Source organism: Apostichopus japonicus, chromosome 8 (assembly GCF_037975245.1).
Source record: "Apostichopus japonicus isolate 1M-3 chromosome 8, ASM3797524v1, whole genome shotgun sequence".
Classification (NCBI taxonomy): Eukaryota; Metazoa; Echinodermata; class Holothuroidea; order Aspidochirotida; family Stichopodidae; genus Apostichopus; species Apostichopus japonicus.
In genome coordinates, this window is record NC_092568.1 from 4,961,047 (window position 1) to 4,987,627 (window position 26,581).

The following is a 26,581-nucleotide window of genomic DNA, read 5'->3' on the forward strand; positions in this document are numbered from 1 at the left end:
ACCAGTGACTGCACCATTTCCGGTATACCGCCCTCCTTCTCATTCTACCATCCAAAGTGGCCAAAGCTCTGGAATCACATAGTCTTTGTGTTGAACATTTACACCCTTGAAAATTCTTGTTTGGACTCTATCCAAGGATCCACACAAACTTTCCATTAAAAGCACCTTACCACACAAAGATTAAACAATAATACTTTTATTTTGGGGTGTCTTTGGGTTTCCCAGGTTTCCTTTTAGTTTCTCCTACGTTTTTAGTGTAGGTTCCAGTTTCACGAGGCAGTTTTAAGGATACCCTCTGCCACCCTCACCCCCCCTTGTAAAATATTTTTAAAAGTCAAATTTACCTGAAAAAAAAATTATTATTGGAAGTCAAAGGCAAAAAAAAATGGAAATGAGGGACTGAATTCACAGACACCATGCCTTAGAGATTACGTATGAATTGAACTATTGCCCTTGATAAAAAAATAATAATTTACTGTGAGGAAGGCTGTATTACAATGCACAGTGTAGGCCTATCATTATAAAGACCACCTGTATACAAATTAGTTTATGTTTGCACAGCTGTTTTCTTGAAATTTACTTCTGTGTACACAGTTATTCGTCCTTTTCCCTCTATACACAGTACAGTAGATAACATTCTTTATGAAATGTATCCAACTTTACCAAGGGTGAATATGGTGTGGGATTTAGAAAATTGGCATGGTGTACACGTTGTGGTGAATAACATCTTTATGTACTATGAAGGTACAAGGGCTCAAAGTTTATTAAGGCTAAAGCACAGTACTTTGTTTGGTGTTAAAACTCACAGGTCACGTGTTTTTTTTTATATTTTTGTATTCTCTTTTCTTATATTAAATACTAAAATACAGATCAAAGTACAAATGAGTACATGTCACAGACTAATTCCTGGTGAATTTTTTAATTGTGTACCTGTGCAGTCATTATTAAACAATTTTGATAATTGAATTGTTTTTGTGTAAATTTAAACATTAAAGGAATAGTACACATTTAAGTCTTATTAAAATATTCTCCCACCACACACAAATTTAATCTCTGATCCCTTGAATAAAGGACAAGACTTAATTACCCCTACTTCACTACTTCAGATCCCTATTTTAACAATTTCTGGGTTTTTGCAGAATTTGTTTTTAATTTATCTCAGGTAGTTTTGCAATTATGTGTCACTAAATAGATATACTGTAATATATGAAAAGAAAAAAAGTAATTTCTCTTGAATTCTCATCCCTGCCATTTCCTGGATTGTATGATACATATGAAAAATGGGGTGTTATGCCTTGTCAGTTGTCACAGTTACGACTGACAAGTGGCAACCCCAGTAAAGACTGATTATACTGTATGGGGATAGCCACTATGGGCTGTAGAGGTCACTTCAGGTCATTAGTCACTGTATGGGGATAGCCACTATGGGCTGTAGAGGTCACTTCAGGTCATTGGTTACTGTATGTTGATCGCCATTATGGGCTGTAGAGGTCACATCAGGTTGTTATATACTGTATGGGGATCACCATTATGGGCTGTAGAGGTCACTTCAGGTCATTAAGTACTGTATGAGGATCACCATTATGGGCTGTAGAGGTCACATCAGGTCGTTATATACTGTATGGGGATCACCATTATGGGCTGTAGAGGTCACTTCAGGTCATTAGGGACAGTACGGGAATCGTCACTATGGGCTGTAGAGGTCACTTCAGGTCGTTCTGTACTGTATGGGGATCACCACTATGGGCTGTAGAGGTCACCTCAGGTCATTAGGGACAGTATGGGGATCGTCACTATGGGCTGTAGAGGTCACTTCAGGTCGTTCTGTACTGTATGGGGATCACCACTATGGGCTGTAGAGGTCACTTAGGTCATTAGGTATTGTATGAGGATTGCCATTATGGGCTGTAGAGGTCACCTCAAATCATTAGGTACACCATCTATAGAACATGTAATCCTGAAGGCACTGGCTTTAATTCTGCACTAGCCAATTATATACTCGCTCTTTCCAACCATGTACAGTGCATAACTTCCCAGTCACTTTGACTTGATTGATTGACTGTAGTATAATTTTTTTTTTGAACGTTTTGGTTATAGGTTGACACTTTTATGATTTCTTTTACTCTGTATAACAATTCATTCAGTCCCAGACGAAAATGTTGGAACAGTTAAATACAAGGCCAAAGTGATGAAGGGAGAAATGAGAACAGCCCTCCTGGATGGAGACAGCATCAACTATGACCTGGACCGGGGATTTACCAGGCACTCCATAGAGGATGATGCAGAACCGGAAGGTATCGTCATCGAGCTCGGAAAACCATCAATATTAAATACGATCAAACTGCTCCTCTGGGATCGAGATAACAGGTATGTAACAGAGTTTTACTAGTATCGTCGCATTCCATGTTGGATTATCAGGGAACGATGGCAGCATATTGAAAAACAGTGCTACAATGTAGGATGCTCAGAGGAAAGGAAATTTGCTATACAATAACAACGGGGTGCAAGAAGGGAAGGCACCGTGCCATTAAGACAAGCATTGGTCCTTAAGGAGGTGGAGGAAGGGTTGGCTTGTCCTCTAGGAAGCCAACTCATACAGTACTTATGTTCTTATTGGGAGCATTTCCTTGTTGCCTACCCTACCTTCAGACTACGCAACCCCCACCCCCACCCCAGTTCCACTGCTTGCAACACCACCCTCTTATTTCAGCTTCTTTAGCTCATGAATGTCAAGCAATTAATCTCTATAAAGAGAGGAAACCACAACAACCAATATTTTAACAAAATTGTTTGATTACTCCCAAGGGAGAAACCTTTGGTTGCTAAGCGTGTCAGTCATTACAGGTTTTCTTGGAAGGTCGCAATGTTGTAAATTAATTTCACTAATAGCCAGGAAAAAAACCCAAATCTCTTTACTAAGTGTACCCTTAATAATGAATATAGCTTCATTGATAAAGGTTCTCCATTTGAGAATTATCAATATTGTCTGATCTAAAATGTAACCAGTTATTATATTTGCTGGTATATGAGTCATGCATATGAGTTCTATTGAATATTTAAACAGCTTTGTTGGTAAGGATCTTGTCTGATTCACAATTAATTACACTTAGATATGAAAAATAGATGCTCATACGATGTTCAAACAGTACATATAGAGCTGCATGTTGAGTCATTACTTGATGATTTCAAAATGGTTGCCTTGTTGTAGTATAAAACACACTGTTGATTACTGCAGTGTGCAATTTATGACTATTACTGTAGATCTCCTGAGAATTGTTGTTATTGAGTGATATTTCTGTTCCTTTCCCTCCCCTGTTATATTTTGAGGAAGTATTAACTATTCAGATTCAGGTACAATGATATATGAAAGACAAATTATTTAAAAGGATTTTCTGGTGGACTCAAGGTGATTTCTTTGCAAAATTACTAAAAATGTTCTGAATCTTTGGTCTAAAGCTACACCCTCATATCATTTTGTATCGTGAAGATATCAATGTTTCAAATTATGGGCTATTTTATTCATGTATCTGGCAACAGCAGAATGGCTGATGTCATCAGGGCTGCAAATATCTTTGCTCTCTTTGTAATTTGACAATCAGTTATCCACAGAGGAAAAGAATTCTTTCTACAAAAAAGATACATTTTGACAAAATTCTAACTAGTTACAGAGAACTGTGACAGCTACTGTGAACAAGCATGTAAAATGTATCAGTTTTCGAGGATAAATCAACAAGAAGATGCTAATAGCCGATAGGTAAAAGCTTTCAAAGAACATTTGCCCAGATGACATCACAGACCCCCTACTGTGAGTGTGATCCAATGTCTTGGAGTAGTTGATGGTTTAGCCAGTCAAAATAGGTTACATTCAATCAGTCATATCTAAAGATATGGGCAAGATATTGAGATCGGGTTTAGACTTTAAAATTAACAGTATGGAGTAATTTCTCTACTGGATGAGGTTGACATTGTTTGTCAACAGAAATCATTCTAAAGGATGGCATCAATATTGACTACTTGCCTAGATGCCTAGAGTGAGAAAGAAGAGTGAAGTAGCAGCATCTCAGATATGGTTGACAGGGAACAGAGTGCTGACATGTTACCAAATTTGTTAGTTTAGGTAGATGGCAAATTGTATATATATGTTGATTGAATACAGTTATGTGTTGTGGCTTGTAAATGCTTTAAACATATGATTTGAGTGTTGTCTCTTATAATTATAAATGATAAACAGAGAAATGTTGTGACTGTGCGGATGCTTTGATAAATTGCAGCACTGCATACCACTTTACTTTGCTACATTAGAGAGAAGGTTACGTCATGAATTTTGTTCATTGCTTTATGAGAATTATTTCAAATTTAATTAAAAAAAAACATTTTTGTGATCTTATTTAACCAAGCTGTTCTGGTTTGTTGTTGCTGTGTCGACCCGCTAGATCTGTCTCCGGTGGCCGATGCATATTAATTTGACCTATTCAGTGATTTCGATGAATAATTTTTATTTTGGTTTCCACTCTAGGTCTTATTCATACTACATAGAAGCTTCTGTGGATGAGAAGGATTGGGTGAAGGTTGTAGACCACCGAACGTACCTCTGTAGGTCCTGGCAGAACCTGCACTTCCAGCCAAGAGTTTGCAAGTAAGATTGAGAGCAGTCATAGATGTGTGTCAATTGGAGGAAATAATTTATCTTTCCTAATCAGGAAAGAGTGAATATGCATGATTAAACAAATTTATTTTATTTGTTGCAATTTGTGTATCTTATGCTTGGAATACCTTACATTCCAAACAGAGAGTGAAATAAGATGGCAAGATCCCAATTAATGTAGATTTTAATCGATAAAAACCGTTGAATCGAGAAATGGTTGCATTCAAGTCTTTTAAGTTTTTATAGAACACATTTGACTGGGATATTTTGATGCTTCTCATTGCACAGTTCACCTCACAAAAAAATGACAATGTATATTAAATGATATGGGTTCAAGAATGTTTTAAGTGATATCAGAGTACTGCTGAAATGTTTCAACATTGGTTTCTTTACATTTGCTCTGTTATTCTTCTCTCCCTTTGGTTTAACTGACAGTGCTATTAGTACTGTATGTGTATTACTGTATAGTAACGTAACAATATTTATGCTATCCTGGATTCTCAAGTTTCTTATCAAAGTTTAGTGAATCACCAAAGCTAAACAATGCTTACTCTGACTTAGTTTAACAACAAAAAAAGACCAAAAACTTGAAAGCAAAACATCGCTTATATTTTAATAAAAGCCAATGGGTTCCCTTTATTCCTCAGATTTATTCGCATCGTTGGTACATTCAACTCAACCAACAAAGTGTTCCATCTCGTCTCCTTCGAGTGTTGTTTCACGACCAAACATTTTGAGCTGGATAGAGATACAGGCCTCATAAGTACGTACCGAATATATTTTGATCTCCAAGTATGTTTTAATTTTAGGATATTGTAACATGAAGGATGAAAGTTGGTAAATACTTGCAGATTGCCCAAATGGACAACAAAGTTGCTGATAGTGTCTGGGACAGAAATATTGTGCCCTGCATTAAGCACTTGATAACTCCATAGTGATGATAAGCAGTCAAATGGTTGTAGCCGAATCGATCTTTTACCTGGGTTTAGGGCTTTTTTTTCAGTTTATACAGATGTGACTTTGTCAGAATGATCGTATAGGTGCAACCAAGTTCAAATTTCCATCTCAATAAATGTTAAATACTTTGCCTTTCTGTGAATTAGAAATTAAATTACAAATAAAAATTTATACCTTGTGACCTCTTCAGTGAGAAATGTCGATCAGATTTTCAATAAATTATTAGAATAGAACTAAGTTTATCTAAACTATAACATAAGAATTCGTTGAGCTGGTGTTTTTGTGAGCGATTATGAAGTCTGCAGCAGATGATCACCAAAGACTGCCAAATTGCTACTTCAGTATTTACTGTCAATATTTTCAGTAACTGAGTTGATATATGAGAAGTACCTTTTAAGCAAGTACAGTTTTACAATGTTTTACAGTTTGAAACTGGTTTATGAGTACTTCAGAGTACTTGTAAATAAGAAACTCATCAATTATCATAGTTGAGGTAGGTAATAGCTGACCATGACGAGATTAAAGGTCAACAGGGAAGCAAGGTAGTGGTGAGAGGCTGATATGTAAACTCAGTTTGGTTCTGGAAGTTTCATATCAACATGGCATACTTCCTCCTTACTGACAGTGTCTAGTACTTGTGACTTGTAAACCTCCAAACTGGGACATGTGATGTCTCAGAACCTTACAAAGCTGTGACAAGGTAATACATTAATAGTCTGACTGATTTCACACTGATGATATAAGACCTCTCGAGTATGTATCACTTGAAAGCCTCCTTACTGACTGTTTCTAGTACTTGTGACTTGTAAACCTCCAAACTGGGACATGTGATGTCTCAGAACCTTACAAAGCTGTGACAAGGTAATACATTAATAGTCTGACTGATTTCACACTGATGATATAAGACCTCTCGAGTATGTATCACTTGAAAGCCTCCTCACTGACTGTTTCTAGTACTTGTGACTTGTAAACCTCCAAACTGGGACATGTGATGTCTCAGAACTTTACATAGCTGTGACAAGGTAATATATTAATAGTCTGACTGATTTCACACTGATGATATAAGACCTCTCGAGTATGTATCGCTTGAAAGCCTCCTTACTGACTGTTTCTAGTACTTGTGACTTGTAAACCTCCAAACTGGGACATGTGGTGTCTCAGAACTTAACATACCTGTGACAAGGTAACACATTAATAGTCTGACTGATTTCACACTGATGATATAAATAAGACCTCTTAAGCATGTATGCTTGAAAGCATCCTTACTCATGCTTTCTAGTTCTTGTCGGTTTTAAACATCCAAACGAGGACATGTGATGTGTCAGACCTTTACATAGGTAAAATATCTTTATTAATATTCCTTTGGACTACACACTGACCATACTAATAGGAGTTCCCAAACAGCCATCTCTAGAAAACTGATTTAAGTTGCTCTTGCCCTTCATCATCATAACAACAATAAAAGCTTGCTGATTCATTTTCTTGCATCAATCCAACCTAAATTGTGCTGCACATGACCTTAGTAAACACATGTCAGTCTTGGACTGATCAGAACATGTCATGTCATTTTTAGCATGCCTGTGAAGATGCATATCATAACTCAGAAGTACCAATTTATCCCCCCCTCCCTCCCCCCCTCCCAAAAAAAAAAAAAAAAAATTATCAGATTATATCAATTTTATTTAAACTATTAGTTAACTTAATTTATATATTGCATAAGTTTCCATTTATGTATTTTTACTTTCTTATAGTTTATATTGAATGTGTTTCATTCCAACCTAACTTTACCTTACACTAAAATTTCAAGAAACATGCATTAACCTCAGACTGAGAGAAGTGATATCATTCGGGTAAAAATGCCCCAAATTTGTAATTTTGTTATAAATTACTAGTTTACCTAAAGAAAGGCATCAAAATTTATGTGCCTTTAAAACTATAAGTTATGTTGATTTATGTATTGCTTACTTCTTTTTTTTTATAATATGTAGTGGTTTATTGTTGTTTTTCTTTAAATTTCCAGTACCGGTTGAGAACATGGCAACCATTAATAACAGTGCAATAGTAATTGAAGGTGTAAGCAGAAGTAGGAATGCTCTCCTGAATGGAGACACTAAGAGCTACGACTGGGACTCTGGCTACACCTGTCATCAGCTCGGGAGCGGTTCAATAGTGGTGCAGCTCAGCCAGCCATACGTCGTCAGTTCCATGCGGTATGTCCTCCACCTGTTCCCCCAACCCTCCATCCCCCCCCCTCCCAACCCTCCAATGATTTAAGTGCTTCAGTATTGGCCCCAAATTTCACTAAAAATTACTCAAATGTATCTCCATTATCTTCTTTGATACTCAGACAACCCCAACCTCCCATCCCCCAAACCCATGCCAGTAGTACTAAATTACATAATAAAATGACTTAGTGTGGCAAGCATACATGAGTGACCATTTTCTGTTACACTCTGTATAGTTATGGTCAGTATTTGGTGACTAATAAACAGTTACGTGTTGTGTGGGTTGTGTGATGGCTGTTCTTCTAAAGATATATGCTGATCAATCATAACTCGTTGTAAGTTTCAACTGCTAGTTGACCAAAATCATTTACATGACCATGACTCTTGAAGCATTGGAAATGGTGCTAGTAAGCTTTCCAACATGTGTCCATTTTCTTTCATTTAAGTTTTGAATTTAGGTAGGCTTGTCTACACTAGGAACTTTCATTTTGTTGTTTCACTTTTCCAAATAGTAAATGTTTCCACCAGAGCTGGTGCATGCAATTTATAGTTAAGCTGTTTGGAAATGTCGGACTAGTTTTAGAAAAGTCCCTAAAACCTCACCCAACTTCATACGGTCCCTCTCTTCATCTGCCTCACAATATTCATGGGTTTGACACAAGCCAGGTGAATTTTCTTTTTTGTGGGGTGGGGGTGGTTATGGTACTAGTGCACCTGTCTTTTAGCTGTTCAAGCTATTGCTTCAGAATTGTGATGTTACAAGCTATACCCAGTATGCAGAAGTTTCTATTAACTAACAGAGTAGATGCCATATTAATCTAACATTCAATCAACTTTGTGAGTTCCGCCTCCAAAATTTCTGGCATTTATCACCACATAGAATTTCTTTAAGATTATTTAAGATATGCTACAAGTGCACATTTCTTTTCTTTTTGTTTTCTTGTGTATTCAAATCACTATAATGGAATTGCAATGCTAGAAGCTACATTTATTACATTGAAGTCTTCAGTGACCAATTAAACGCCAGTGCAGAGTAGTTTGAAATAATCCCTAACCTTCACCTAAAATTCCTGAATTTCCTCTTTTCCATCTGCCTTAAAAGAAATTGGGGGTTTGTCGCAGCTTAGGTGCTTGTTTCCTTAAGATTGTCTCAAGATATTCATCTAGTGGCCTCATGTTTCTTTCTTACGCTCAGACTGTTACTTTGGGACTGTGATGCCAGAACGTACAGTTACTACGTTGAGGTTTCTACCAACCAACAGAACTGGTGTAAAGTAGCTGATAAAACCAAGGACCAATGCCGGTTAGTAATCACTGATCTTTGAAGTAGTGCCTGGATAGAAGAAGGTGGGGGTGTTTCAAAGTAAAACACATGTCTTTGTGGAATAAGTATCCTCAGAATATAAGAACTCTTGACCATACACAAGTTTACTACACAGATGTTTGGAACAAAAGTATGTTTCAAAACATGGTCAAGAATTGTCTGGTTGGGTGGTGGAATTTATTTGATATTTTCAAGACATTTAAGAACTTCCATCAGAGGCTTGCTATTTTTAAGTTTTCAGGTCCCTCTTGATGTTCGAAGCAGGTAAGTATATCCTAAACACATGGTCAGTTTTATGTGTTATTATTGATAGGTTGTTTATTGTTGTGGTCTCTACTGGGAGAATTTGGGTAATTCTTTTTAATGAAGCACTTGGTGAGCTTTGCTAACAAGGTACTCCATACTGAGTAGGTTGGAGTATTAAATACATTATTGCTTTCATGTTCCTTGAAGCAACATAAATAGAGAAGCAAACTGAATGACCATCATTGTGACAGAGATGCCTGTGATGGACAACTTAGTCAAACAGCTGACAAAGAAGCTGATTTTGTTTGGAAAATATCGTAATTTTAATAACAAGTTAAAGACTTGAGTAAATCTAAATATGACATCATTAGAACCATTGTGCTTGCATTTTTGAAATTTTTCTTTAATTATTGCATTTTTCATTAACTGTGGGTTTGCCAATGCTGATTCTAATAAATATAATATAGGAAGTCTCCAATATGATCCTAAATATTGGCTTTACTTTTCATTCACACTGTTTACTGTCACCTTAAAATCTGGAAAAAAAAAAGCAATGGAAATAAACAGTTTGACATTATGACAACACTGTTTGACAAAATGTCAGCGTGCTCACAAAAACTTTTATTCCATGATTTCTTCTAAACAAAACCAGATTTTTGTTCTTTTGACCCAACAGATCTTGGCAGACGTTACATTTTGAACCAAGGCCAGTGACTTTCATTCGTATTGTTGGAACTCGAAACACAGCCAATGAGGTGAATACATAGGGGATGAAGTAAATTACATGTTATAGTTTGTTGTATCTGAAGTAGTTTCCTTAGGATGGTTTGTCAAACCCGGAGACTAGATCCTTCACTGTTATTAAAAGTCAAATCTAACCCACAACTTCCATAATAAAATACACAACAGTATCGCTTTAATAAGGTTTGTACCAATTTTCTACCCATCTACTGTTGAGTAATGCACCATAATGTGTCTCATTCCTTGTTGTGCCAATGTTGTGATGTATAAAAGTACCAAGATTATTTTATAGATCATTTCTTAGAATTGAATTCCATGACAGCACTAATCTATACCAAAACATAAAACAAGTACACAAGTAGAAGGAATGAAGCTAGAATTGGAAATTAATGTTTGGAACCTAACCATCTGGCGGGCAGACACCAATTCTGAGGAGAGAGAAAGTTTGCCTTGCGGTGTGTCATTCAGATTGCTTTGCCACTTTCAAGTTTATTTCCAAAATAAATGTGATATTTTTTTACAAAATATCAAGTCACTGTAATGTTCATATTTTCCTTAACCGTTAGCCACTGGGAGGTTCGTGTAGCGCATTATTCTAAAAACCCAAGATTATCTGACTGTATTCAACCCACCTTTGAGAGAATCCAAATACACTTTATTACTCGAGAGAAGGAAATCATTGGTGGTTTCAGTTTATTCAGCAGATCTTTGTTATTGTTGTAATATCCTAGGAAATCAGTTCAACGTATTGCTCAACTTATTGCTCAAGAATGTGCAATGACAAGAACATTTGAGTAAGATCGAAAACTGTCAGTTAAAGTGAAAGTATGTGCTAATGTACTTCCCCTATTTATGACATCAAGTCATAAATCCTGTCTTACAATAAATACTTCCAAATTGTAATCTTGCCTGAGCTGTGCAGAATTGAGTTGATGGTAAAATTACTGACTTGGTAATTACTTATATTGGGTTAACAACCTAAGATCAGAAATGCCCCAAGTTTCATCAAGCTTCATTACAGAGTACTTTATTTGAATTTCCATCAAACTCTCCTGCAGAGACAAAAGAATAAAACTAATTATTACAGTGTTTGATATTAAATTCATTACTCGTTGAAGTGCGGGTTTGCAGTGTTGCACTGTGTACATCTTACACATTCGAATCTCTCTTTTTCTTTTTGTTAATGCTGACATAATGCTAATGAGAGCGAAAGTGGGGCTTGCAAAACAAGGCCGTTTATTATAACAGTTTGAGTGTCTTTTATGCAATATCATTTTTGTCAATGTTAGTTTTGTTTCACGATCAAAGGGAGTCAACTTTTTACTTTGATTAATAATTGTAAAGATATTTTTATATCAGGTCTTGAGTTAAAGTAAGAGTATTCAGTAGGATGACACCGTGCATTGTTCAGAGAATGAGAGATGCGGTGATGAAGAACAGCCGATCAAGTTTGGTATAAAATAGCGTTTTGAACATCGGTTTGTGATATTATTGATCCCTTGTAGTTCATTCTTAGAAGCAATTTTATGATGATCATATGTCAAAGTGTGTTTATCAAGTATGTCAAAATATGTCTGTCAAAATTTGTCTGACAATTTCAGACTTTGTTACGTATGAATTAGGGTCCAGTTTATCTTTAGTACCCTTCCCAAGAGCAGTCTAACCAATTTTCAAATGACTTTTTGTGAAAAGCTAATCTGACAATCAATATACCTGCTTCCAAAGCAATAGTAATGTGAAGAAGGCAAGTATCTTTCTTAGTTTCAAATTGAGCTGACCATTTTGAAAATTTCAGTTCTGTTTTTCCTTTTCTTATTTTGCTTGTGATGACTGCTGATATGAGCAATTGTCTTAGGTACAGACATTGTTAGAATCAATACGGCTATTTAATAGAACAACTACATGAATTACCGACAAATTGACTGGGAAATTTTAGACAATGGAAAAGAGCAAAGAGAGGCCAATTAATTGCTTAGTAGTCAAAGAGAGGCTAATTAATTGTTTAGTAGTCAAGGTTCATTTCTTGACAAAGTTTAGGTGAGTGTCGTAGTTGGACCAGGTGTTGCAATACTTCTGTTAAACTTACTAAGAATGAATTTTTTTTTAAAGTGTCCTTGTTTTGGATTTGATATGCTAATATTGTTATCAAACTTCATTGTTTTCACACATTAAATTTCTCTGTCTCTATTACAGGTTTTTCACTGTGTACACTTTGAATGTCCCGCCAATCCAACAGACCCACCGCAGAGCAAGCATTCCGACCCTGACACCGGTGATGCTCTCCCCTCACCCACACCACCCATAACATTAAATTTTCCTCCCAGCACTGGCCAGAGAAACTGATTCAACCGGGTGTCGAACCGGCACGAATGTAAAGCAAAGAGAGGCAGCCCATGAAACAAGATAAGGTGAAGATCATCCTTTCTTTAGTACCCATTAATTACCAGTTACAAGATCACGCCAAGATCATCCTTTCTATGGTACCCATTAATTACAGTCGATCTGGCACGGATGTAAAGCAACGAGATACAGACCATGAAACAAGATCAGGTGAAGATCATCCTTTCTAAAGTACCCATTAATTACCAGTTACGACCATCAGGTATGCTCTTGGACCCGGGAGTAAACTTTAATTTATCACCCGAAGGTTTCTTACTCAGTTTGAATGAAATCAATTTAGTCTGTTGATGGACTCGCACCAAGTCCTGTCTGTTTAATTGCATGAATTTATTTGGGTTGTTATATTAGATTTCATATTGATTCCAAAAAGTAGAATAACTTTTGAAACATCTGAGAGACTGTTTCTGAGTGCTCAATGTTTTCCACACTGTAGGTTGTGACATTTCTTTGTTACATTTGTGAATGGAAATGAACCTAAAAATGTGATTATCATTGTTGATTGTGTGAAAAGTACATGCAAAGTTGGCTTCACTACTCATATTAGCTGAATACAACACTTATCTTGCTGTTCAGTTCATAGATGTCACCCTTGCTTAGTTGAAATCAGGTTATCTAAGTCAAACATGGTCTTTTCAAGGCCTGCATGTTCAAAAAATTAAATGGGATGTGATATATTGGTATATTTTCACAAATTTTACATAATTCTTTATATTTAATAAGAATTAAATCTCGTAAATCCTCCTTGAAAGTACAGAAAGTTTTAACTGAGCGGTTGATGATTTGTAAGTTAAAAATTCTGCAGAAAACACCTCATGGGTTTGATTTTTTGTTTCAAACATTTTGTTATATAATTTCTGATGAGCAAATCACAGTTTTGGATTTATGTCAGAGAGCTTTTTCAGTCTTGATATTGTGGTTCACTTTTCTTGTTCATTCTCAAAGGTGACTTGTAAAACAGAAGCTGTTGACTCTTTTTCCCTACCTTTCTTTGCTATGTTATTTTACTCTGCCAAGTAAATATGCTAACCTGGCATTTGGTGGTTTGTGTGAAGGTCATAGACACCCAACCCCCTCCCAACCCCCTCCCAACCCCCTCCCAACCCCCTCCCCTACTTGAGTGAGTATTATATCTGTGTCCATCTTTCTAACAATACTCCAGAAACTTGGGTACTACTTACTGAATTTCAAAATCAAATTTGCCGCTTCCTTGTTCTAATATTTTAAAATATTAAATATTATGTCAGCTGCAGGACTCTACTCGCCATGATGAACATTGTTGCAGCGCCTGCCCATTCCTTCTCACATTGTCTTTTTGCGTGCCAATTTTTTTATCGTTCTCCCGGTATCCTTAATCACCTTTACTGCTCAAATTAAATTGTTAGGTTTATAGTTTGTTATCATTTCTGTATTATTCAGCAGATTAAAACCTGGCCGTGATCAACAACTCTTTAACAAATAAAAGAGTGTTCATGTCCAGGGTATTCCAAGGGGTCTGTCCGCCCTTTGACCTTTAGCAACAAAATATCACATGATTAAGGCTGCAGACTAGTAAACCCAGTCTCCATTTCAAAGAGCTTGATGTATTGACAGGAGGTACTGTGTGGTGAAAATTGTTTCATACTTGTGTGACGTTCGCTGGCAGAAAGCTATAACTGAAGGCGTATGTACGTTAAATGAACAAGAACAGAACAAGAATGAAATTAGGTACAACACAGTATGCGTGTGTGTGTGTGTGTGTGCATGTGTGTATGGGTATATGTATATGTATAGACCTCCACGGGCTGTACTCGACTTCTTCTTTATTTCGTTTAGTATCCTACACTAGTGCACAGTCGACTGCACATGTCCGGCTTTTTGCTATTGCACGGGAATGTCCAGCATTTCTTTGATGTAGAATATGGCAGACTTCTAGATATTGTGAAAGTATGATATCTGTTAAACTACAATGGAAAATTAGATATATATGAAGTAATTATTAGATGCATTTCTAAATAGGTTTACCTCAGTGCCTTCAGACCATGGAAGTATTAACCTGACCATACTTCCATGTTCCAACTAGTTAGAGACCTAAAAATCTCCTAGGGACTGCTGCCGGTAAATGCTCAGCGTTATAAATTCCTCTCATCAATTTAACAATAGCATGTTCCTCCTTTCTGTATGGGGGTTTTAGTGTTCCTAAAGTCAGAATCAGTGATGACTGAAATTGATGGATACTAGGTGCACATGTTATAGCTTGATTCTTGTTTGGAACGGAATACTTTAGCTCTGCTTTAGTAATGTGACAAAATAACTGTGGTAAATTATGAGGTATGCTCAGTCTAATACCTTGTGTATTTAAAGTTTCTGTTACGATCCAGTACATTAATTGTGAGCATTAATAATTGTGATTAATAACTATTGAGAAAGAACCACCCCACCTCCCTTCCCTCAGCATCACCGCCCTTCTCAATGTTCACATGAACGAGACTTTTACCAAGCATGTCAGGATTTGAACAACAACACATGCATGTTGGTCTTGTATTATTTAAACTATTATTTTAAGTTAAAAGTCAAAGTAGAAGGTTTACAGTATTTTATCAAGACACCTTCTGTCAGGACTTTACAATGTCAGTTAACCTCTGGGAATTAGCAGCTTGTCATAAGCGCATGTCCATTGGCTTTCCATTGACCACAACACTAATTTTAAGACAATCCAACTGTTGTCGTCTTTTCACCTGAGTTGCAATATTTCATCGAAAGGACAACCGATGCTACTCTTATAAATGGCTGCCCCAGATTTTTGCTTTCTCAATCCCAGAAAGCAAGTACTATTCTAAATGAACAACATGTTAGTACATTGCTGGTTATTATATCATTTTCAGTGCATTGCTGTATGAACATCATTTCCAGTGCATTGCTGTCTGAATATCATGTTCATTACATTACTGTCTGTCTGTGTGCGTGTGTTTGTATGTGCGTGTATGGGTGCGTCTTTGTATGTGTGTATGTATATATTCAAGTTTGTATCTGTGTGTAGAACATTGGTGCCCAGTATACAGTAGTTCGCGTCCATTATGAGAATCTTCCCTTAGTCTGCCGGATTGAATGGCGGTACGGTGTGTATGTATGTGTGTTTGTGCATGTATGGGTGCGTTTTTGTATATGTGTATGTATATATTCATGTTTGTATCTGTCTGTAGTTCATTAGTGCCCAGTATACAATAGTTCACGTCTCATCATGAGAAACTTTCATTTGTCGAATTGAACGGTGGTTCATTTTATAGTATAGGGCTTCCTTCTCTGTGCAAACCATTGATAGCTTCCTTCATTGTAATGAAAGGTTGCTTTGAATATACTTTTGCAAACAAAAGCACTTTGCTCTTCATTTGCCAAAGACATTTGTCATGGTTTCACTTTTGAGTTTACTTTTTTAAGTTCATCCTGTTGGTGCACTATTAAGGTTAATAACATATCAGAGGTTTCTATAGGCATTTTGCTTCCTCCAAACCATGCTATTGATGAAATCAAATACGTCTTAAAACTGAAACTTTCACTAAAACAGTAGTTCCTCTTTGGTGCGAATGCCTCACTTTCTGACGTCATTCTGTTTGTTCTCGAAGGTGTTGTTTATAATGAAACTGAAGGTGGGGGAAATTTTAAAGTATCCCCTCATGCATATAGGCATATCTATAAGTTTAGTGTCTGGTGCTATACTCGTGGAATAAGTTACTTCTTTAAGTAAACTGTCCTAGAGTCCATATCACACTTTCATTTTGTATCAGAGGTTACTGGGTGTGAAAAGTACAGGTTTGAAGAATTTCAAGATAATTTGTTTAATCATTTGCATGTGGTCTATCGTACGATGACGTGATACTCTACTCAGATGGTTAGTTCCCTTCTGAATCCTGGCAAATCTGTGACGTGATAGTCGTCTGAGAGAGAAAGGGTGTGAGAGTAAAACTGAGGTATGGAGAACTTGTCGTATGTTAGCTCAGGTATGTTCAAGTATGTCAGTAGTGCATGTGGTCACTCTTGCGTAGACATGTAAGTGTCAACTTGAGACTGTCTGTATCACAGAAAGTGTATTGTGTATATGTGTCTCCTCACGTACCTCTTCATTAAACAACTAATTTAACTCTAATCGTCCGTGCACCAAATATCAGTGTGTCATCAGCGTACCGCATAGTTTAGCCTGCTTCTAAAGTAGTAAAACTGATCAACAATAGTTTGTCTTGACATTCATAAAATTGTTCCTGAACATTGAGGTTTTAGGAATTAGAGAGAGAAAAATGATTCTCAATATTAAAGGGCAATAGCTTGCTGGGGACTGGCCTAAAATATCACCATTTTATCCGCTTGCTAAACAGTGCAAGTGTGCTTTGAAAAATCTTCTGGATAAAGTTGAGTTCTCACTGGTATTTCCCATTGTTACCATACAGGCATACACATTAGGTTAGTCATTGTAGAAGCTGATGAATAATATTTGCTGATTTGAGGCAGACATGCCAGGCTTATGTTAGCTATGGAAATCATGCTGGTATTTTGTGCTAACGATTGTTAACAAACATAACATGAGTGTATGTTCTTAATGTTTACCGACATTAAAACTCAGGTGCCATTTGTTTGCTAGTACAAATCCACTGGCATCTAGCCAGGAAATACCTGAAATTTCAAGGTCTGGAGTGGTGGTAACAAAGTTTGTTTGTAGTTGAACAGCAGGGACTTTTACTTTACTTCATTTGGGGAAAGGGAATTGGAGGGGGAGAAATGCTGATGATGGTAAAGGATTTTAACCTGCTTCATTCCCCCCCCCCCCTCTCCTCTATCCAGGGTCAGCCCTCCTTTTTATAATCCATTGTACAATTCCTATCGGTTAACAATATTTGAATATTGAAACAGGTAACCTACGTTCAGTATATCTCACCAAGCATGTACATAAGCAGTGTTGTAATTTAACAAAACATCTCATATATCCCAAGGAAAGTCTGCTGCTGTTTTAAAAACACATTAACATTTTTGCCAAGGCCCTTCCAAAGCAGATAAACCGTGGCTTACCAAATTTCCATATGAAAAAACCTTTAGCAATAGTTTGTATTTTCATCAGTGGGTCAGCTAATTATCTACTGATGTCAACTATGTCGATGAATGGCAAATACAGTGAAACGCTGTGTTTGTATCAATTTATAACTGCTTAGCTCTGGTTACATTTGCAAAATTATGAATTGTATTATGATGACCTTGGAGAGAAATATACTTTTCAGTATTGGTTTTAGCAAAAATACAGGGTTATTCTATTTTGACCAAAGATTAATTTATTACACCTCATACATCCTGATAATTATTTGAAGCTACAGGTGTAGGTAGAGGGGGAGGGATACAACCACACAAAAACTACCAAATGAAACAAGAGAAATAGGTTAATATTCAAATGTACAAAATATGCTGAGTACATTTCTGATGAGTAAAAAGGCTGTCCATGACATATAATGACTATTGTTTTAAAAAGATGAGATAATGATTAAGTTTGAAATTTAATAAAGAAGAGAATTTTGATTCCATATGATGCCTTTCATTGATTCCAAGTCCTTGAATATTCACATGTAAAACGTATTTATTTCAAAGCTCTAAACAAGTACTTATAAATACAAATACTGGTGTCTCCCATATATGAAAGTTATGTGATGCAACAAGAAGAAATAGCATTGGTTTTTTTCTTTTCTTTTCTTTTCTTTTTTTTCCATATATTTTTCTCCTTTTTGTTTTTTATATCTCCTGAAATAACGACTTAAGGGTCTTCAGCATTAGCCTCAAATTTTAATCCACCAAAACTTGCTACAAGGTAACAAATTACTTTTCCAGAAGGTTTTGATCCTCAATTTCATTCCCAGACTTGAAGAAGTATTAAAATAGTTGATTCAATATCTCAGAGTGGATAATTCACATTAAAGTGGCAGTAAAAATGCATGTGAAGGTTGGGCATCGGTGACTATTACCTGACTATTCAGCACATTTTTGGGGGTGGGGGGCAATATTGATGACAATGAATTTCAGAAGTAATGTCTCTTGCCTCAACATTGCTTGCTTGACACACAAAAAAAATGTTTTCATGGCAGCTAGTAAAAAACAATACATCAGCAAATTAGTTTTTTATAGGCACGTCTGAGTGGTTTCTCAACTTTTTCCAGTCTTTTCTCTGGCATTATATAGTCATTGTGTGCAACATGTCATCATTTGCTCTTAGTTTTTGCTCATTGCCATAATTCCTTTCACGTTTTATAATAAAAGTATTCAATTTTGCGTTACAATAACATTTCATTTCCCATTAATCAACAGGAAAGCTTAAAAACAAGAGCTCTGTTTGTATGACTGTAAAAACTCACTTTAAATGTCCAGCACTAATGTGTCTACAATAAAACATAAATGTAAATTTTTCTATGGGTCTGTTCATTTGAAAGGAACTTCTCAGTTGCAGAATCAAATATGGTAAATTATGAGTCACATTGTATTCTAACAGTAAACATGTTTTGAATGTTTGATTTGAAGGTGGGGGGGGGGGTTCTATCTTCCCTAAAAGTGTCATTTATCATGTTTGATGTTCATTTTCTTTAATTTAAGATTTCAAAAATTGATGGGATGAATTTTTTTAAAAAGTGAATCTACTGTATGTTTAAAACACAAAAGCATTTCTTCAGTTATTCCCTTCGGTCTTTGATGACAGTTTCCCAAAATGTCAAGTTTCTTTCTCATCCTCCATAAAGATGATTCAAAACTCTCTGTGGATTCTCAGCTTTGAGATTCTCATTTCTTGGTTTCTGACATTTGTGAGTTTTGGAGCATCCTGTGATTAATCAACCGAGAAGGTTTCGACAATTAATCTTTTGACGATTAATGTTCTGGCGATAAAATGTTTTGAAACGTAAGATGTGCATTAATGAGAATCCTGTTTGCAATTTCATTCACTTCTCCAGGATGTGGAAGAGTGCAATGCAAGAAGAAAAAAGAGAAGTATAAACATCTCATTTATAGTAAGAAGCAAGTCATCCTCAAATTACCTAGACTTTGACTGGAGTACACTCAAAAGAACCTAGCCAGGTACATCAAGAGTGTCACATGATCATTAATAGACAGGGGGAGAGATTTGGTCCCTTTGTTTGTTAAATTTAGATGCCAGTCATATAATTAGAAAATAAGGTCCTTATTTAAGCTTAAAAGCTTAGGAAAAAAAACCTTAAAAGCTTTAGATATCCGTTTGTGAATAGACATGCTATTGCTACCAGAAAGAACTGTGATTTTGAATGTGGAAATGTGTGGATTTCATGATCACTTCTGACCATTATTATGCAACCTTTTAATTAATATTCCTTTGGGGATTTTTTTTAGTCGAAGTGATTGATGCTAGTGGAAGGAAGAATGCAATCGTACGAGTCATTGAACTAAAACAGATTAAGCAATTAACCAGCTTACTAATGCAAGGTTGAACCATGCAAAGTTCGACTTGTTTTGTTTCGTCTATTGAACTATTTCCTGTGTATGGTAATTTTTTGCTTGCTCTGTCAAATTCAACATCCTGCTTTGCCTTTGTGGTTTTCTTTGCAAGCTGTGGAAGAAAAGTGATTGAAAACTCGTATCCAGTTCGGAAAATAAAATAAATAATTTTCGGCTCTGTTTGTTTCCACTTTCCTTTTCTTTATTATCTTAATCTTTTGTCATTTCACAACTTTGACAAGTTTGAAATCATGTGATACTCTTAATATTTTCAAAGACTTCATGTGGAGGAGTGGTGAGGTGTAAAAAGTGGTTAAGAAATGCATCCTTCTTTGAAATTTATTAAAATAGATTCCTGATAATGCTTGTGCTCTTCCAAGAAAGAAGGCAAAAAGGGGAAAAATATACACATTGTTTAGTTTATTTGTCATCTTGTGTTTTGCATATAGTTTCCCAAATTTCAGCTTACATGATGATGTACATATCACATAGTGTGTTTCCTTATTCATTTTTCTTTTTGGTAAAATTCACCAATACTCAGCAGCTTGAAATCTGTTGAATGTATATCACATACGTAAGGTTGATGGTTGTATAACCAAGAATGCTTTCTTTTTAATTGGTAATTTCAGTGTTTTGAGTTGTGTTTTTCCTTTGTTTTCATTTATATGTAAGGCTTTGAATTGCTATGGATACCAAATCAGGTTTGAATGAGGTATGTTACAAGCAAACTGAACTAATGGACCAAGGACTATTGGGATCAGTTTAAATATCATTTGTCAAACTCAAACTCAAAAGAAGGAATAAACTTCTTTCGTTTATACTATTTGTATGGTTTTAGCTCAAGTTTCACAAGAAGTGAAGCTCAGACCTATACATAATTATCATGTTTCACAAAGACAAGGAATTTTCGAATAAGTTTGTTGTTTTTGGTGGATGTCCTTTTTGTATGAAATACATTATTAGTGACTCATAGTTCCTTCAGGTACACAAAAGGATCAAGATGGTGCTCTTAGTTGGAATAAAAAGATCTTTTCATCTGTGTGTAACAATGATTGTATTGTTCAAAAACCAAAGAGATATATATAGGATATCTGTCTGAAAACGATTGCTTCAAAAGTCAAAAAAGGTATGGTTTTGCATAGTCTGAAGACATATACGTTCTGGTATTTAAAAGAAAAGTCCAGGGCAAAATTTGTTTTTGATATGTTAAAAATTAACATAATCTAAGCAATCTTATCAAAAATGGAACATAGAAATTGAATGCAAATTTCACCAGAATGCTTAGATTATGTTCTTCTTTAACATATCAAAAAGGAATTTTGACCTGGACTACTCTTTTAAGCTGTGTTACATTTTTATGAATGAAAACCTTGTCAAAAGTGGGTAACTACAAGTATGCAATTGACCACTATGAACACAAACCATGTGTGCCATATGTTGTGATATTTAGGATTGCATGCTAACAGTCATGTTGTGAATATTGTCTCAAATTATATAATATCTGTAAGTAGCTTACTTGTAAATACATCAACAAAAAAATTAATAATAATTGTACATTAATATATATATATGTAATCAATGCATGCATGAAAAAAATGCTTTCCCATGTTGTTATGAGGGGACAAATAAAACAACCAAAAAGGAAACAAATCGAACATTCATCTTGAATTTATGTATCTTTTTATTTCTCAGTGTACAAATATCTTTTTTTCCTTTACTTTTTTTTCCCATAAATGTACAGGATACCTTTCTTTTTTCTTTTTTTCTTTCTTCTCGTGCACCTTGACAAAGAAAGCCTTTAATATTATAATGTGCATAGTATACAATTATGTATATATATTTGGTGGATTATTTTACATTATCCTTCAGAAATATTCCAAACTCATATTTATTTTGTTCATTTCTAATCTAAATATACAGGCAATCTAAATTTCGGTTTATTCACAGAGATTAACAGATGGTAAACTTAAATGGCGATTGCTGTCAAAATGCTCAAATCCTGCCATAATATCAAATTAGGCAATCATTACAAGGTCATAAAAGCAGGTTGGAATTGTCAAACTTAGTGTGTAAACCAGTTACAGCAGCTAAAAGAACATTACTGTGACAGGTCAAGAAGAGAATCCTGTAATATTTTGATATAATTCATTGTAAAACATTTGATAAACATTTAAACATCAAAAAACAATAGGAAATAAATAAAACACATTCAACTATAACATCAACACATACTCAAGGGAGACTGTGGTAATATGTCCCTTTTCTCCAGCTCCCCCAACAATTAATTTCCCATTTCTTTCACATACTCTGTATATGTACAAGTGAACAACCAATGTATTTTGAATATCCATCTTCACATGACTTTTTTGCAGCGTTTAAAACTAATCTTTCCGAACACGGTAATGCTGTAGACAACTTCACTAGTTCACTGCATAAATTAAACCATTGTAAACACTTGCTTTGTCTTCTTAACTTTAAATATATGGGGAGGAGTGTGCATGAGAGGCATATATTATAATGTTGCTACTTTCTCCAACTGGTCTTTGATTAAAATTAATATTTTGCTTCTAAATAGAATACTACCAAAAATACTACAATATAATCAGATTGTACCTATGATGACATTGGACTACTGTGTAACTGGAAGTTATCCATAAAACCTATATATAATGTATTTTCCTTTGGTTAAAGTGCAAATAAAGCTTCTCGTACTCTGGCCATCATTAGTGTTCTTTAGCATGCAATAAATGTGTTTAAGAAAATAATATTTGAAATTCAACCAAAAGTTACTCGCTCACTAAACATAACATCAAATATTAACTATTAATTACTATTACAAAATATTCATATACTTATAGGTTTTAAACCTTAATTATCAGTTTATTGTTTTATTAAGAATGTAGACTCAAATGCTTCCAGATTCCTTCAGAAAGGGCCTTTGTATTTCAGACAATTAAATATGTATGAATATAATCATTTGATCCCAACAATGCCGCCAGAAGTCTCCAACCCGCACATGAACAGTTTCAACTCTGCTAATTAAACGAGGATCTAATTAAATATTGATATTTAATATCAACATAAATCATTAATTAAGTGAAAATAATTAATGCAGTAGTTCCACCAAAATATGCAAATTTATTGTAGTTTGAACCAATAACAAAGAAGTCCATTCTGTTCGATAAACTTGAACTCCTCTGTTGGAGTTATATTTTCTCTGAGAATTTGAAACAATTACAAAACACCAAATTGATTCTTTCTGTTGTAACATTGTATTTGATCTGCAATGCTTGCTCCTTTGCTGGGAAGCATATATTGCTATGTACACAGGTTCTGTTTATATCCATATGCTGTGTGGAAAAGATCATTATTGTCCCAATGTTAGCATGCGTAAAAAATCCCAAGTACTAGCAATTGACCCACTGAACTGATGCTAATAGTTGTGGATGGGATTGAGTTATACAATAATCGCCTCATTTTGAAGGAATAATAATTAAATAATTTATGATTGCAACAGTGTTTTCATAAAGTGTCTGACCCACTGAAGCGATGGTAATAGTTGCGGATGGGATCGAGTCAAATACAGTTATCCCATCATTCTGAAAGACTGAAATGATTTGACTTTAACAAAAGAAGAATACGATAATACTTTGATGGTTAAAAATGATTCATGATTTAATAATTTATAATTTGGCAATCAAACTACATTACAATCTCTTCCTTATTTTATTCCTTCAACTAGGTTGAGTCATTTTAGGGTTATCATCATCATCATCATCATCATCATATCACCATTACCATCATCATCATCACCATCATCATCATCATCATCATCATCATCATCACTACCATCATCACCATCATCATCATCATCATCTTCATCATCAATGTCAACATCATCATCATCATCACCACCACCACCACCACCACCATCATCATCATCATCATCATCATCATCATCATCATCATCATCATCATCATCATCATCATCATCATCATCATCATCATCATCATCATCATCATCATCATCATCATCATCATCATCATCACAACAGTACATTGACCTGATGGTCATTGTTTTACCAAGTGTATCTACTGGTTAAGTTGTTGGAAGGCTTAGCTCCAATATGACTTGAACCATGCTGAAAATATTGTATAGAGAGGGGAGATTGAGAGGAGGGGGTGAGTTGTTTACCCTTGAAATAGTGAATTGTATTTATCCTTCAAAGAGATAAATATGAGATGAGTCATCTTCAAATCCTTCTGTAAACACTTGATCATTTGTTAGTCCTATGCTTGGTTGCTTTCCAAAGGAAGTCTGACGGACACGACTGCAAAGGGAGATCCTAACAAAGATAACCATGCATGGGGCAATTTTTGTTTTGTTTTTCTCAATCCCATCTGGTTTAAAAACCTCTTCAACCAAGTCATCTTCATATAGATTCTCTATTTGTTGTTGTAGGAGAAGATTATGATTGAAAGGATCCTCTGCCATGTATGGTATGACACTGCTCTAGTCATTTCCTCCGGTCTCATAGCTAGGATAGAGGGCAGCATCAGGACACTCGTCAACAGCGGTAGTCCACTAATCTCCCACAATCTTCAAAGAAGACTTTGTGTGCCTCGGACGCAAACATCTAATGTTCTGCGCAATTATATCTTCTCAAAGATCCACTTCTGTTAGACAGTTGTCTAGTTTTCTGAAGATGATACCAGCAATGTATGGTGGTTCTCTCGCCCAAGCACTCTTTAATATTTGCGTCATCTGCAAAAAAAACAAATAAAAATTGAAAACGTAAAGCATTTTATTTTGATTGTATTTTGCTTGAATAATCTTTCAAGAGAATTCCATATGATCTTGTCATGTTGGCATTTACTTTGAACAATATAATCGATGTAAAAGGAGGGTATATAGAGACATAGAAGGTTTTAAAAAAGCTGGTAGATTTCATTTAATTTGAAGCCTACTCTGAAGGGTTATTTACTTTTGAAGTATTTCACATAATTGTCCACTTGATATAACTTTGCATAGAGCTTCTTGCATGGCTTTTAGCAATTGGCCCTAACGAATGGCCTATGATTAATTTTTTTCTTACACAAGAATGAATAGCTTTATATAAGTTACTACAATGCTACAGTATATAGCTGCAGCAGAAAACATTGCTCCTACTGTTTCCATAAAACACTGTGGCCTTCTTTTAGAGGGAGGGGTAGTGTGGAATGCATGCTATGACCTCTATAAAATACCTAGCAAGTGATTAACGAGGAGAGATTTGTTGGAAATGAAGGAGGGGTTTGGGATCTGATTATCCTTTATTTCTTTTTGAATGGGGAGGGTGTGGGAGGATTAGAGAGGAGCTTTTTCTTGTTCACAGGTCTTTGATATATCTATCAAGAAGATGGTTAACTCTTCAGCCCTCCCATAGAGACTGAATCGTGAACAGTTGCCTATTGAAGTAATATTTAATTTGTTGGCATTGTTACAGTAAAGAACAACAGCCTGAATGACCCAGTCATGTACAAGCAGGTACATCACTGGGGACCAGTGCTTTAGTGTGATCTCCCTGTAATACCAAATATCCAGCACCCAAACTTGAAAATGAACAGATGTTAAGTCCAAGATAAATCTTAAACTGTATCATCAGATACATGCAAAGATCGAAAAGGGAATGGATTTCAACCTCATTATTCAGATAAATGATCCGAAATTTAAAACAGTTTCAGAAAAGAAAAAAATCATTAACTCATCGAGAAACCATGACAACCAATCAAAAAAATGTTGCAGTCAGGTTCTATGATTCACATGACACGATCGTTACCAATTATATTGACTGCATGATAGACCACTACAGCGAAATATCATCAGCAATAATGATTACCGTTCAAGAGTATGTTATATAAACATGATGAATGCACATAATAGATGGTTCGCTGCATATCTAATTATGCATGTTACAGTCAGTCATCAATTTATGACAACGAAATCTGAAACTGTAATCAATAAAGACCTTTTTTTCTTTTGACATTGTTTTACAATGCAGACGCCACAGTATGTGATCAATGTACTACAGGAATATTCAATGTTTCTTTGTACACTTGTGGCAAATTGAATCTTTTTTTTATCTAAATCTGTAAATCAGTTCTATATATTTGAAATGACTTCTTTCTAGTGTATGTAGGAAAACTGTTCCTGCGTCCCAAGATCCAAGATTTAGTTCCAAAACCTCGTAGAAAACGGTTGAAAATTGCTAAGCAAAATGTTGTTCACAAATCGTGTAGTTGCCTTCTTAGGTGGTAGATTCGAAAAGGGATGTAAGTGGGCGGTGCCCAGGGAGTAAGGGCGCAGTGCTACAACGTTCCGATGTGTAGCTAGGTAGATGAGAAAGTGCAGATGTGGAGTGGGAGACAGGTGAGGGAGGAGCCAAGTAAATTTCCCTTAAATCACGAGTTAATTGCAGTATATGTATCTGTATTAAGCAGTGTTGACTAATAACATACAGTGTTTGTCTTAAAATAATTACAATTCATTTCATTTGGTAAACAGTTAAACTTTGTATAGAAGTATTAAGGACTCTGAAT

At 35.5% G+C, this 26,581-nt stretch overlaps 2 protein-coding genes across 2 annotated transcripts in view; one reads left to right on the top strand and one right to left on the bottom strand.

The window, feature by feature from the left end:
• LOC139972175 (BTB/POZ domain-containing protein 9-like) overlaps window positions 1–21,657 on the top strand; it is a 30,440-nt gene extending 8,783 nt beyond the window's left edge. The window contains exons 5-11 of the mRNA XM_071979170.1: window positions 2,145–2,367; window positions 4,517–4,636; window positions 5,293–5,408; window positions 7,623–7,812; window positions 9,023–9,130; window positions 10,074–10,152; window positions 12,332–21,657. Of these exons, the coding sequence (XP_071835271.1) occupies window positions 2,145–2,367; window positions 4,517–4,636; window positions 5,293–5,408; window positions 7,623–7,812; window positions 9,023–9,130; window positions 10,074–10,152; window positions 12,332–12,481 (986 nt within the window). The 3' untranslated portion in view covers window positions 12,482–21,657. The remainder of the gene's footprint in view (window positions 1–2,144; window positions 2,368–4,516; window positions 4,637–5,292; window positions 5,409–7,622; window positions 7,813–9,022; window positions 9,131–10,073; window positions 10,153–12,331) is intronic.
• LOC139972174 (uncharacterized) overlaps window positions 17,324–26,581 on the bottom strand; it is a 37,344-nt gene continuing 28,086 nt past the window's right edge. Inside the window, exon 7 of the mRNA XM_071979169.1 lies at window positions 17,324–24,767. Within this exon, the coding sequence (XP_071835270.1) occupies window positions 24,666–24,767 (102 nt within the window). The 3' untranslated portion in view covers window positions 17,324–24,665. The remainder of the gene's footprint in view (window positions 24,768–26,581) is intronic.